This window comes from Lagenorhynchus albirostris, chromosome 2, assembly GCF_949774975.1.
Source record: "Lagenorhynchus albirostris chromosome 2, mLagAlb1.1, whole genome shotgun sequence".
NCBI classification, from domain to species: Eukaryota; Metazoa; Chordata; class Mammalia; order Artiodactyla; family Delphinidae; genus Lagenorhynchus; species Lagenorhynchus albirostris.
Genome location: NC_083096.1, coordinates 164,935,560 through 164,948,896, shown reverse-complemented (window position 1 = coordinate 164,948,896; position 13,337 = coordinate 164,935,560). Strand labels below are relative to the sequence as shown.

Here is a 13,337-nt window from a genome sequence, read left to right as displayed (position 1 = left end):
AATGGCATCCAGCAACACTACCCTGGAAAAACACCTGAGAGAGCATAACTCCTGCTGAGTGAGAATAAGAAGTATCATTAGCTAGATGTCCTTTGTCCTATAGAGGAGGAACCAGTGTGTGACTGACTTCCACCCATTTGGCTTTCTCAGGGTGACAGAAGCAGAAATGATGCTTTTAAGAAGCAGTGAGGCTCTCTGCAGCCTTCATGTGCTTCCTTGTCAGCCATACTGCTGTTGCACTGCTGTCAATGTTCCTTTGTGTAAGACAGACACTGGCGGAGTTTCATTTCTTTCTTGACGCCCCATCCAGGTTTCCCTAAGCCCTGGATCAACTGAGATGGCCTCTGAGCTAGGTGATGGCTTAGGAATCTCAGACCCCATACATCATATGGTCACAGACCTCTGTCTCCTCAGGCACCTATTTTCAAGGCAGGGCCTATTACTATCTGAGGGGGGATGCAGGCTTTCTTGATATTCCACTGTTTTCACTAAGGGCAGTGATGCGATAGGAGAGGTGAATGTCTGAAATAATTCACACCAAGATGCTTTTGCTAAGGAAGATCACTAAAATGGCATTTTGACAGAGGTTCTTATGGGAGCTAGAATGGCACTAGACAAATGCAGAGCCTATCCAAGCATCTGCCCTTCCCATATCTCGGCTCCAAGCAAACAAAGTCATCTTAATTCAGAAAGAAATCCAAACCCATGCATGTACCCCACCCAAGGCAGTCTTATTCATTCTTATCAATTAAAAAAAAAAATTACAGTTGAGCTGGCTTTCCCTCAGCTCCAAAACAGACTGGGTTAACCCCCATCTTCCTCCTAGAGAAGAATGGCTCCAGCTCCAATTTGTGTCACTGTGTTCACACAGCTTGCAAAACTCCCAATACCCCAGAGACTACAGAAGTAATTTGTACCCTGAACTTGGACCTGGGGGCTTGCAGCACAATAAAATGTGTACCAAGGCAGACAAGTCAGCCAGAATCTCTCAATGCATGTTTGCTTTACTTCTCTTTGGGAAGAAAAGGGTGGGGGGGGGTGTTGGGTAGATAAAGACTATTGGCACATTTGAGGCTTCAACAAAGTCAGGCTACATCGAATAGCTCTGTGCAATTACAGGCACATTCCCCAACCCAAGATACTGCTCTGTGAACCTCCCACTTTACACACAGAGAATTCTGCTCTGTCATTCCATCTGCAGTTTCTGCTGCAGCCCTTCCTGCCACCCTTCCCACAGATTTCTTTTGAAGCAGGTGGAGGGGGAGGGGGAGGGAACCTAGAGGGTGGTGGTAGATGAAGAAAGGGTTGAGGGGAAGAATCTGTACCAAAAAGGAGCCTCTCTTTGGGGAGGGGGTGGGAGTGGGATAAATTTTCGCACTACCTAGGGAAGGCAGATGGGGGAGAAATAGGAACACGGAGGAGAAGGAAACAAAATAAAGAGCACCAACGACCCCTGAGGGCAAAGCACAGGCTCTCTGCGGCACTCACTCAGGCTGCCCAGCTGTCGGATGACATTTGCCAGGGTGATGTTGGTCATGCATTCCAGCTCGCTTCTAACGCTAGGCAACGTCTGACGGCACAGGTGCCTTGGCTCGATGTTCCTCGTTACTAACGGCATGGTGGACCTGCTTCAGGCAACGTTCTGAATGATGAAAAACAACCTAAAAAAGAAATAACAGGAAAAGTATTACTCAACCACAAATTCCAGGCACACCAGGGCTGTGAGTCTTTTTTCCTTTTGTTTTGCTCTGATCTGAACAGCTTTAAAAATTTTCTATCTTTTTTCTGTTTTAAGCCCTCGCTTACCCCTACCACCCCTTTTAAAGGTTTGCCATTAGAGGCTTGCTGGATAAGTTTAGAAATTCTGAACTGGTGACTGCTGACTGAGGGTACACAGGCAGCATAAAAACCTAAAAACCTTAAAATAACAACTATGCTCCAACTAACAAGAGTCTCCAGAGGCAGGGACACATGGTAAGAAAACAGCCCATTCAGCAAGTCCTGGATGGTATAGATCTTAACCTTGGGGGGTCCACAACCAGAACAGATCAGATTCCAGATAATCAATTATAAGAATCAAAAAAGAGCTTTTGTCATCTGACAGTCTCCACAATGAAATTAAGTTGCCAATAATGATTCTGCTGATCTGCAACAGGACATAACTTTTCCAGTCCTTCCCTGATGGAGGACTGTTAATGTACAGCTAAATACTGCCAGTATCTATTAACACTACCAAAGTTTAGTCTGTAAATTGACAGAATGAAAGAATATCAAGGAAAATTTTACACGTTCAATATATCAAACATGATGCCAAGCACCCTGCGCTGTAAGATTCCCTAGTCCTTTCTCTTCTACCCACAGCTCCCTTTCTCTCTCCCATCCGGTTCAACACACCTGGGCCAAAAGGCTCTTGAAACAGCAGGAAGTGGAGCAGATCCGGAAACCTTCCAGTTACTGTTTCTTATCCTGTCGGCTGAGCCCCTTTCCCTAGGAAATCCCCCAGCACTTTAGGTTCATGCTGAGCTATTGTTTTAGAGTTAGATTACCAAATTCCTAGCTCTACAAGGACAGGAGGAGGTTTTTTATCCAACAAAATGGATATGACTACAGCCAAGGCACATCGGGCTGGAACTGTTTCCCTATCTTGTGAAACTAAAGAAATTTAAAACAGCCTAATGGTTTTTGTGCTAGGGAAAATGGCAAATTAAATGGTAAAGCATAAAGGTAACATACCCAAGTCCCCAAGGTTGCAAACTCCTCTTTAAAAAAAAAAAACAAAAACCCACAGAGGTTTACTTACATCAAATCTCAAAACACCAGCTCATCACCAAAAAAGTTGATTGTGAATACGAAATGCTTAAATCAAGCTCAACATCATAGATCTTAAAAGTGAACCAACATATTGTCTGACCAAAAGAAAAAAAAAAAGCCCTTCAGGCTCAAAGAGGGAGTAGAACCCTTTGGAACAGACTGCTCCTTGTTATGGACATTCTGATCTGCTAAGAGTAAAAATAAAACAGGAAGCCAGTAGCTTGGGAAACAAGATTTCCTGTCACCAACAGCAACAGCCTAAGAACCAAGAGAATCAGCTGTTTGCTCATAACTTAGAACCTCCCTTTAATAGTCACTGTGTGGCAGCTGTTCCTATCTTTGGGGTGCAGAGGTGTTTCCTGAATGTTTGTCTACTGTCTAAGGAAATAATTTTCATTCTGTTCCTCAGCTAAGTTCCCCTTTGACTAAACAGGTTTTCTAATCCAAACTCTGGACTTTCCCTCCCAGTCTACCTCTTCTCCTCTTTTACATAATCTAAAGGGTACTGGGTACTAACATGCAAGCTTTATTAACTCATACTGAAAAGAGAGTTTAGAACAGCAAAGGAGGCAAGGTGTTACAAATAAAAGAACCTCACAGGACTCTGCATCCTCTGGATGCCCTTAGACTCCCAAACTTCAAGCTTTTAGGAAGAACCAGAAATTCAGGGGTACAGCCAGAGATGAGTGAAAATAGCCACTATGGCTCCCTCCATTAGCAATTATTTCAGAACTTGTTCTAGCTTCTTAGAGGAGCTACAGGAGCCAGATCCCCTTGAAATTCTGCGCTGAATGGCCACTGACAGGGCATTCCAGACATTCTCTTTGGACACCTAATGGAAACTGGATTCCAGATGGCTAGGTAAATGTCAGATTAGGGGTGGAGCTGGGGAAGCCACTCTGACACCTTGGTACTTTAGCATTTATGCTTTCCTAAGTACCTTGGGTAAGTAGACACAAATGGAGTCAACTCTATGTTTTCTGGGGTGGAGGAACCAAGTTTTCAATAGCAAGATAGCTACCTCTTGCCAAAAGAAGCCAGCTCCCACAACCAGCTAGAGTACTCAAGAAATTACAATATGTCAATATCTATCAAGACAAAACAATTAGAAAAGTGAATCTGCTACTAAAAAAAAAGTAATTTTATATGTTTCAGAGCCACCAGAGAAAGACAAGATTCCCTATTATATGGAATTACCTGCATCACTGCTCATTTTTCTTTTGGATAATCAAGGTTAGTTGTATTATGCCAAAGAAGTATGGAATTACGCATGATCTGAACCACAATACTAATCTGACCAAGGGAAAAAAAACCCTCTATTCCAGTGAAGACAAACTTAGAAATGGGGCAAAGACTTCCAAGGCTCTTGACTCAACTCAGCTTCAAGTTGTGGAGTTGAGACATACCTCCCTTAGTGCCCTGAGTCTTGACACCTTACTAGCTGTGTTATCTTGGGCAATTTTCCTAGAGACATTAAATAATGTAACATGTATAAAATGTCCACTACAGGGCTAAGAAAAAAGGTAGTTATTTTTAGTTCCACGGAGCTCAGGCAAATCCTCCTGTAAAATCAATTCTATTCATTGACAAATATTTTAAAACACTTTTAACAATGGACATATTATGTAGTAGAATACAATAGTCACATAAATTTAAAGATGAAACCCTAGGGTCTTCCCTGGTGGCGCAGTGGTTAAGAATCCGACTGCCAATGCCGGGGACACGGGTTCAAGCCCTTGTCCGGGAAGATCCCACATGCCGTGGAGCAACTACGCCCGTGCGCCACAACTACTGAGCCTGCGCTCTAGAGCCCGCGAGCCACAACTACTGAAGCCTGAGCACCTAGAGCCTGTGCTCTGCAACAAAAGAAGCCACCACAATGAGAAGCCCGTGCACCGCAAGGAAGGGTAGCCCCCGCTCGCCACAACTAGAGAAAGCCCGCATGCAGCAACAAAGACCCAAAGCAGCCAAAAATAAATAAATTAAATAAATTTATAATAAATAAATAAATGTGTGTGTGTATATATATATATATATTTTTAATAATAATAAAGTTGAAACCCTAGACTTCAATGAAATTTGTGGTTTTTTTCTGGAGATTGTTCCCAGCCATGCTTCTGGACCTCTTGAAGAACATACATTCTCTCTCTCTATTCTTTTACACTGGGTTCCTCATCTGAACCACAGAACAAAGAAAAGAATTTGAATGACTATTTCCTCAATTCTCTTCAAGAGTGTAAGCAACTAGGACCATTTCAGATGCACTGGTAAAAAGTTAATACATTACATACAATGGATGCCTAATAGCATTAGGGTTTAATTTTCTTATGGGAATGCAGTTGAGAAAAGCTTATCTATCATCAGTAGTCATTTAGTGGAAAATGTGTGGAGCACTGGGTGTTGACGAACCACTAAATTAAGGAAGTGACATGGGCAAATCTGCATTTTTAGATAAATCATTCTAACAGAAATTGGAAGCTGTATTTGGGCAGGAGAAGACTGGAGGTAAGAAGACCAGTTGGGAAACTCTTCCCAGGCTGAGAAGGAGACAATAGAAATGGAGAGACCCACCACAGCTAGCAAATATGAACTGAGGAACCATAGACAGGCTGCAGGGGTGAGTCCAACACTTCAGCCCTATCTGTAGCTCTCTCCTGATAGCTTTGTACAGTTATACTCACAAAGTGATAAAATGTATGTTTCTTTATTACACGTATTATGAGGGAGTTCCCTGGTGGCCTAGTGGTTAGGATTTGGCACTGTCACTGCTGTGGCCTGGTATCGGTCCCTGGCGGGGGAACTGAGGTCCTGATTCTAATAAAAAATTAAAAAAAAATAAAAGTATTATGAAAAGAGCTAAATGATAGTGCCAGTAATGAAAAGAAAGTGAAGAAAACCAAAAAAGTAGTCGTTCTTGGCTGGAAAAAGAAGTTTGGACACATGAAAGTGGAATGCCCTGTCTTTATAGAATCAGTAAAGTTCTTTTTCAGTTATACTTTATTTTGATTAGGGAAATTATATGCTACAGAGATATTTGCTAACTTGGGAGTCTGAGAAGGTCTTACCTTGGGGGATGTTACATAGGAGAGGAATTAAATTAGAACCACTGAGAAGATAAAAGTTACAGGGAAGTAGATTTCAATTAAGTTAGTTCCTTTTAATTAGAGCTGTCCTATATTAGAATGGGTTCTCTTCAGAAGTTATAAGTTCCCCAGTATCATCCTCTGGATACCAGCTATTGGGCATGTTGGGGGAGAGATTCCTAGACTGTAAGAAGATGATGTTGAGAGGTCAGACTGGATGACTTCTACAATGCCTGTTAAATCAAAGATGATATAATTCTCACTCTGGGCTTCAGTTTCCTCATCTGCAAAATAAAGAGACTGAGCTAGATGATCTTTAAGAAGTTCTAAAATTCCTGGATTTGCTTCTACCTAAGCTGCCATAACCTCTTCACTTGGCCAACAGCCACTTGCATTCTGAACACAAGGCCAGAGGGAGGTCTAGCGACTGTAGAGAAGGGCGGATCATGACCATGAATCAAACCCTTTGCCAGATCTAGATTCATCTAGTTACCAGGAGGGCTAGGATCCAGAATGGTAAAAAGAACAATCCAGACAAAGCCCTGGGGTTAAGTTATTTACACTCTGGGAACCTCCCAAGCCAATCTGGGAGTTGGCTACCCAAAGAAGTCCAAAGGAAAAACTGGCTTTGCATCAGTTCCAGACATCCAGCCAGACTCAGCAGCAACCCCCATCTTTACCCCTGGCTATTTTCAGCCTAAGAAACTTGAGAATGAGTCTGAGAATAAATAAAAGACTTCAGACATCCCCTCCTAGCTATGGCCTGGAGTACATTGACCAGTCTAGACTGCCAGTACCATTATGGGATTCATGCTTTGAACTGGAAACTGGATGAGGTGTTCTTTGAGGTCCCTTCACAACAGTAAGATTCTACAAGTCTTTATATTTGAAGTTATCATGAAATATTTATATATCACATTTGGTCAGTGCAAAGGCAAAAGGAGACTTTGACATGTACCCTACACTCTGAACTCTCAATTCTGTTCCCAACAGCCTGTAGCAGGAGTGGGGTGAAGTAGGTGAGAGGTAGGGATTGGGAGGGTGGAAGAAGATAATAAAGGAAGGCTGCATGTGAGAGGGAGGATGCACTCATCTGTACCCTACACTCTGAATTCTTATTATTACCAGGACAGAAAACAGATGACTACTCATTCTGGCAATGATATGTACTACTAGCTATTTATTATAAATAAATAAACAACGCTTCATTTAGAGCCACGGTCACTGATAACACCTGCAGATTTCTATGGCCACATCCAAAAGCAAGTATATCTGAGCTACAGCAAAAACCGTAACAACAGAAATGCTTCTCAAGGCAGTTCCTCTTTGAAACATACCCCCAAAATGCTGATCAGCAGTAGCAGGGGATGAGAACATGTGGGGATATTGTATGTGTGGCAATTAGGACTTCTGCTTTCACTTCAGCATTTCCCACTGTTCTATAGTTAACAGCACTTTGGATGGGGGCATATGAGAAGAGCTTTGCTTTGTAGGCCAGTTTCCTCTTTCAAGAAATAAATTTCTTTATGTTAAAGAATGTATATTTCACAGCGGTTCAAGAATCTCAACTGAAAGTCAAATAATCATTTGACTTCAAAATAATACACAACACACAGGTTTACTGTAATCTAAGTCTGTCTGTTAAAATGTTTAAGAAGTATGAATTTACTGTTGCATATAGCAGTCCTCACTATCATGCAACAATCACGAGGAATGCCTCATTATAGACTAAAGCATCTACCCACTTCCTATTGAAATACAGGGTGGGGCTAAACCTACAAATATAACCAGACTCTCTCCAAACATAAGAAGTTACTGACAAATCAGTTTAGGTCACTAGAGTAATGTTCAAAAGAGCTAGCAAGACAAATGGAACTCCTAGGGTGGACAAAGAAACTATGTGACTGGGAGAACCAAGAAAAAAAGCTTACTTGTGATCTAAAACCAGGAGAAATTTCCAATTTCATAAAGGAATGACACCAGCTATGGACCTACATTCAATAAGTGTAAAGCTCCTTCTTGTCCTGATTTGGTTTTGGGAAAGCAGCCCAGGGAAACAGGACTTCCAAACTACTGTATCTTACTCCTTGAACACACTGTATACCAAGGACCATTCACATCTGGTAATTCCATAGCTTTCTATTATCTTTTGGGAGCAATACCACCTTTTGTTCTTACTTTTATTACTCTTCAGGCTCTAACCATAGCTTTGCTCTTAAAGCTAAAATTGGGGGATAACTTTTACTTCAAAATTAGTTTCTTCTAGTATCAACTATTCCATAGAAAACTGCCTTTTATTTTTAAATTTATTTATTTATTTTTGGCTGCGTTGGGTCTTCATTGCTGCGCGTGGGCTTTCTCTAGTTGTAGCGAGTGGGGCTACTCTCCATTGCGGTGCGCAGGCTTCTCATTGCCATGGCTTCTCTTGTTGCGGAGCACAGTCTCTACGCGCGCCGGCTTCAGTAGCTGTGGCACGCAGGCTCAGTAGTCGTGGTGCACGGGGTTTGTTGCTCCGCGGCATGTGGGATCTTCCCGGACCAGGGCTTGAACCCGTCTCCCCGGCATTGGCAGGTGGATTCTTAATCACTGCGCCACCAGCGAAGCCCGAAAACTGCCTTTTAAATGGCCAAAATTAGGCTCTCTTTTTAGTAGAATCCGTCTGGTTGTCCAAAAGAAAATACACTAAAACTGTGAGTTGGAAACCTGGATTCTAGTTCTTAGTCTAATGATGATTAGCAATTGGGGAAAAACTTTCAATTCATCTTTCTAGTTCGGCTGTGAGCTGCACTAAAAAAAATGCTTGAGAGGTGCCATACGAAACTGAGATTTTGTTTGCAAAGTATTCTGCGCCCCAAAGAAACGATTTATTAACGTAAAGTATTTCCTAGATCTCCACCTTTGCCCAAGTTCCCTGTTCTAAGACCCCAATTACACAGAGTCTACAATGTTATCACTGATAACTTGCAGTAACAGACACAAAGTTCATTTTACTTTCCCAACCTAATGCCAATTTCTAGCAATACCTAATTCATCAAAATGGAATGGTCTAGGGGACTTCCCTGGTGGCGCAGTGGTTAAGAATCCGCCTGCCGATGCAGGGGACACGGGTTCGAGCTCTGGTCCGGGAAGATCCCACATGCTGCAGAGCAACTAAGCCCGTGCGCCACAGCTACTGAAGCCCGCGCGCCTAGAGCCCATGCTCTGCAACAAGATAAGCCACCACAATGAGAAGCCAGCACATCGCAACGAAGAGTAGCCCCCGCTCGCCGCAACTAGAGAAAGCCCTTGCACAGCAAGGAAGACCCAACACAGCCAAAAATGAAAAAATAAATTAAAAAATTTTAAAAAATGGAATGGTTTGAAATACTCCAAACCATCCATCTAAAAGGGCTTACTTTTGATCCAGCAATTCCACTCCTGGGTATTTATCAAAAGGGGGAAAAAAACCCCACTAATTCGAAAAGATATCTGGGGCTTCCCTGGTGGCGCAGTGGTTAAGAATCTGCCTGCCAATGCAGGGGACACGGCTTCGAGCCCTGGCCTGGGAAGATCCCACATGTGCGGAGCAACTAAGCCCATGTGCCACAACTACTGAGCCTGCGCTCTAGAGCCTGCGAGCCACGACTACTGAGCTTGCGTCCCACAATTACTGAAGCCCGCTCTCCTAGAGCCCGTGCTCTGCAACAAGAGAAGCCACGACAATGAGAAGTCCATGCACTGCAATGAAGAGTAGCCCCCTCTTGCCACAACTAGAGAAAGCCCATGTACTGCAACGAAGACCCAACACAGCCAAAAATAAAAACAAATAAATAAACTTATTAAAAAAAGAAAAAGAAAAAGATATCTGCACCTCTAAGTTCATTGCAGCATTATTTACAATAGCCGAGATATGGCAGCAACCCAAGTGCCCATCAATAGATGAATAGATAAAGAAGATGTGGTATGGGACCTCCCTGGTGGTCCAGTGGTTAAGAATCTGCCTTCCAATGCAGGGGGCGCAGGTTCGATCCCTGGTCAGGGAACTAAGGTCCCACATGCTGCAGGGCAACTAAGCCCACGCTGCAACTACTGAGCAATCGAGCCACAACTAGAGAGCCTGCATGCTGAAACTACAGAGCCCATGTGCCGCAACTACTGAGCGCCTGGGACACAACTAGAGAGAAGCCCGCGCATCCCAGTGAAGAGCCTGCGCGCCCCAATGAAAAGATTCTGCATGCTGCAATGAAGATCCTGTGTGCCGCAACTAAGACCTGATGCAGCCAAAAATAAAATAAATAAATATTTTTTAAAAAAAAAGAATAAAATCTTGCCTTTGCAACAACATGGATGGACCTAGAGGGTACTATGCTAAGTGCAATAAGTCAGACAAATACTGTATGATTTTACTTATATATGGAATCTAAAAAACAAACGAACAAACGTAACAGAAACAGGGAGTTCCCCGGTGGTCTGTGGCTAAGATTCGGTGCTTTCACTGCTGTGACCCAGGTTCAATCCCTGGTCCGGGAAACCAAGTTCCCACAAGCTGCATGGCGTGGCCAAAAAAAAAAAAAAAAAAAAGTAACAGAAACAATTATAGATACAGAGAACAAACAGGTGGTTGCCAGAGGGGAGGGGGGAAGAAAGAAATAGGTGAAGGAGGGACTTCCCTGGTGGTCCAGTGGCTAAGACTCCATGCTCCCAATGCAGGGGGACCCAGGTTCGATCCCTGGTCAGGGAACTAGATCCCACATGCCTCAACTAAGAGTTCTCATGCTGCAACTAAAGATCCTGCATGCCGCAACTAAGACGCCGCACTGCCAAATAAATAAATAAATATTAAAAAAAAAAGACTAACTCACAAAACAAAACAAAGTATCAAACCTCAACAAATCAGCTCACAAGATTATTAGAAATGTGTCAATAACTCACACAAGCGCTAATAAAGTCTTCTTTATTTTTAAGAGCTTCCTTTATTTATAGCCAATAACAGAAAAGAGTGATCACCAGTTGGTGGTGGCCAAAAATTTGAGATGAGGATAGATACAAAATGCATTCCTCTCCAAGTACATGTGCTTGAGTAGCTGGGAGGAAGCCTAATCTGGACATGTGCTACCGTATGGGAACACACAGTGGGTTTTTATGGAAGTGTCGAATCCCAGTTTACTACCTTACCCAGGGATGGAGAAAATGGGGCTAGGTCGTAACCTTTCTTTCCTGGTTCTTCCAAGTAGTCTACTGCACTGGGTTAAGCTCCCTACAGACAAGGCAATGGAGACCCACTGGTGGATTAGATACAGAGGCAAGTTTGAAAATGAGGGAGGAAGGAGATAATCAGGGCCAAACAGCATGTCAGGCACTGAGTAAGTCTCATTTCAATCTGCTAGCTCTCTAACTATGCGTGCTAATCTCTATGATACTTCTCTTCATATTTCAAGCTTCTCTCTGCAGTAACTACTCCCTCTCTGGGATAAAAAGGCCAAAAAAGAAACCAGTTTTACACAAATGAGAAAGGCCAGGGGAAAAAAGGTAAAGAGAAACAACAAAAAAGGAAATTCAGCAAAATGTTTTGCTGACAGCTCAGGGCAATACACAAACACACCGTGTGGTCATGGAGCAGACAGAAGCAGTAGTCCTGGATGTGACTGTTAATATACCAACTTAAGTGAGGAGAGAGACCTAGCAATCACAACTACATCTGAACACCAGGGAGTGGAATTATGAAGCAAACTGCCATGAAATTCCACATCAACTATTCTATTCTGCCAGCTATAACAAGAATTCATTGCTGAAAAAGGGTCACACACTCATCTGTCACTACCAGCCAAGCTGCCAGCAACTAAGAGCAGCAAAGGGCAGCTGTACATCTACTTCCTCTCACAAGGTCTATTCACCATTCAAAACATGGGATTTATAAGGAAAAGTCCTTGAACAGGGTGAAAAGTAAGTGCCCATTTCTTTTCTTTCTACCCTCAGTTTACTAGGTTACCAAAGCCCTCAAAACCTAATAAGCAGTGATGTAGAGCAGCAAGAGCATGGACATTAGAGAAAGAGGTGTGGCTTTCAACCCACTACTGCCAAATTTCAGCTTTGGGACCTTGGCAAGCAGTCAATCTCTTAGTCTTTTTCCTAATCTGTTAAAATTAGTATAATGATCCTTAGTTTTTAATGCTGTTGTGAAGAAAAATGAAATGATGCATGTATAAAATGCTTAATATAGTACCTAGCTCAGAATAATTACAATAATAGTAGTGACTGTAATAGTAGTACTAGTAGCAGCAGCAGCAGCAACAGCAGCAGCAGTAATAGAAGTACTAATCCTACATCTATCTAGCACTTAGTTCTGGCACATAGTTAACCATTAAACAACACTATTAATAAGCTTCAGTTGTATAAATGGCTAATTACTAATTATAGTACACTTATCAATCAATGAATATTTATCAAGTAGACATTAGAAAACACAAAGAAATATAAAATCCCTCCCCTGACTCTAAGAGCTTATAATTTAATTGAGGAGACAGATAAAACACAGTTAAGTAACATAGCAAACAGAAGTTCAGTTACCAAACGAATGATGCAATGATGACAATAGAAAGGATGAAAAGATCACTTTGAACTGAACAGACTTCCTGGAATAAAGAGCTGAACTGGGCAGGATCTGGATATAAAGAATAAAGAAGGGAAGTTTTCTAGGAAGTCTTGAATTCTACCACTAAGAATTTACAGAAAAGTCACAATTCTAATGGGCTTTTATGGTATTTCATCAAATCTAAAATGCATCATGATTCAAGAAACGTTCAAATGTAGGGAAAATGTACATCTCAGAATCAATGAAATATAATATTTCTTTTTCTACACTATGAGAGGGTGAACAAGATGATCTTTAAAAGTTCTTTCCAACACTGAAATGATACGATTCTATGACTCAGACTTACAAGAGAATATTCAAATTTTACCAAATCATCAACAGCATGGGAAGAAGAAAGATAATAAAAATAAAAGAGACTGGAACCAAATTCCACTGTTTATTTGCAAAGCTAAAATGTTTACCTCCTAACTAGTATGTTCATATTTTCCTTTATATGCTTGAACATAGATATAACAGTTGTTTTAATACCTGTGTCTGGTAATTCCATCACCTCTGTCATTTCTTTTCTTTTTTTAAAAAATATTTATTTATTTATTTATTTTGGTTGTACCGGGTCTTAGTTGCAGCACGTGGGATCTTCACTGCGGCATGTTTAGTTGAGGCATACGGGATCTGTAGTTGCAGCATGTGGACTCTTAGTTGCGGCATGCATGTGGGATCTAGTTTCTCAACCAGGGATTGAACCTGGGCTCTCTACATTTGGAGCGTGGACTCTTAGCCACTGGACCACCAGGGAAGTCCCACCTTTGTCATTTCTTAGTGTTTCTACTGACTGATTTTTCTCCTAATTATGGGCCACATTTTCCTGGTAA

The 13,337-nt window shown here is 42.0% G+C and overlaps 1 protein-coding gene and 1 non-coding gene across 4 annotated transcripts in view; one reads left to right on the top strand and one right to left on the bottom strand.

Moving 5' to 3' along the window:
* The window catches only part of WASF2 (WASP family member 2), a 71,492-nt gene that overhangs the window by 19,552 nt on the left and 38,603 nt on the right, over positions 1–13,337 (bottom strand). The window contains exons 1-2 of one of the 3 annotated variants that reach the window (XM_060140914.1): positions 2,801–3,253; positions 1,489–1,661 (exon numbers count right to left, since the gene is read on the bottom strand). In XM_060140914.1, the coding sequence (XP_059996897.1) occupies positions 1,489–1,618 (130 nt within the window). In that variant the 5' untranslated portion in view covers positions 1,619–1,661; positions 2,801–3,253. Of the gene's footprint in view, positions 1–1,488; positions 1,662–2,394; positions 2,676–2,800; positions 3,254–13,337 lie in introns of those variants that run through there. The other 2 variants (XM_060140915.1, XM_060140913.1) reach the window with 2 other exon arrangements.
* On the top strand, positions 10,541–10,614 carry TRNAW-CCA (transfer RNA tryptophan (anticodon CCA)). The gene has a single exon. It is a non-coding gene; the product is annotated as a tRNA-Trp (tRNA).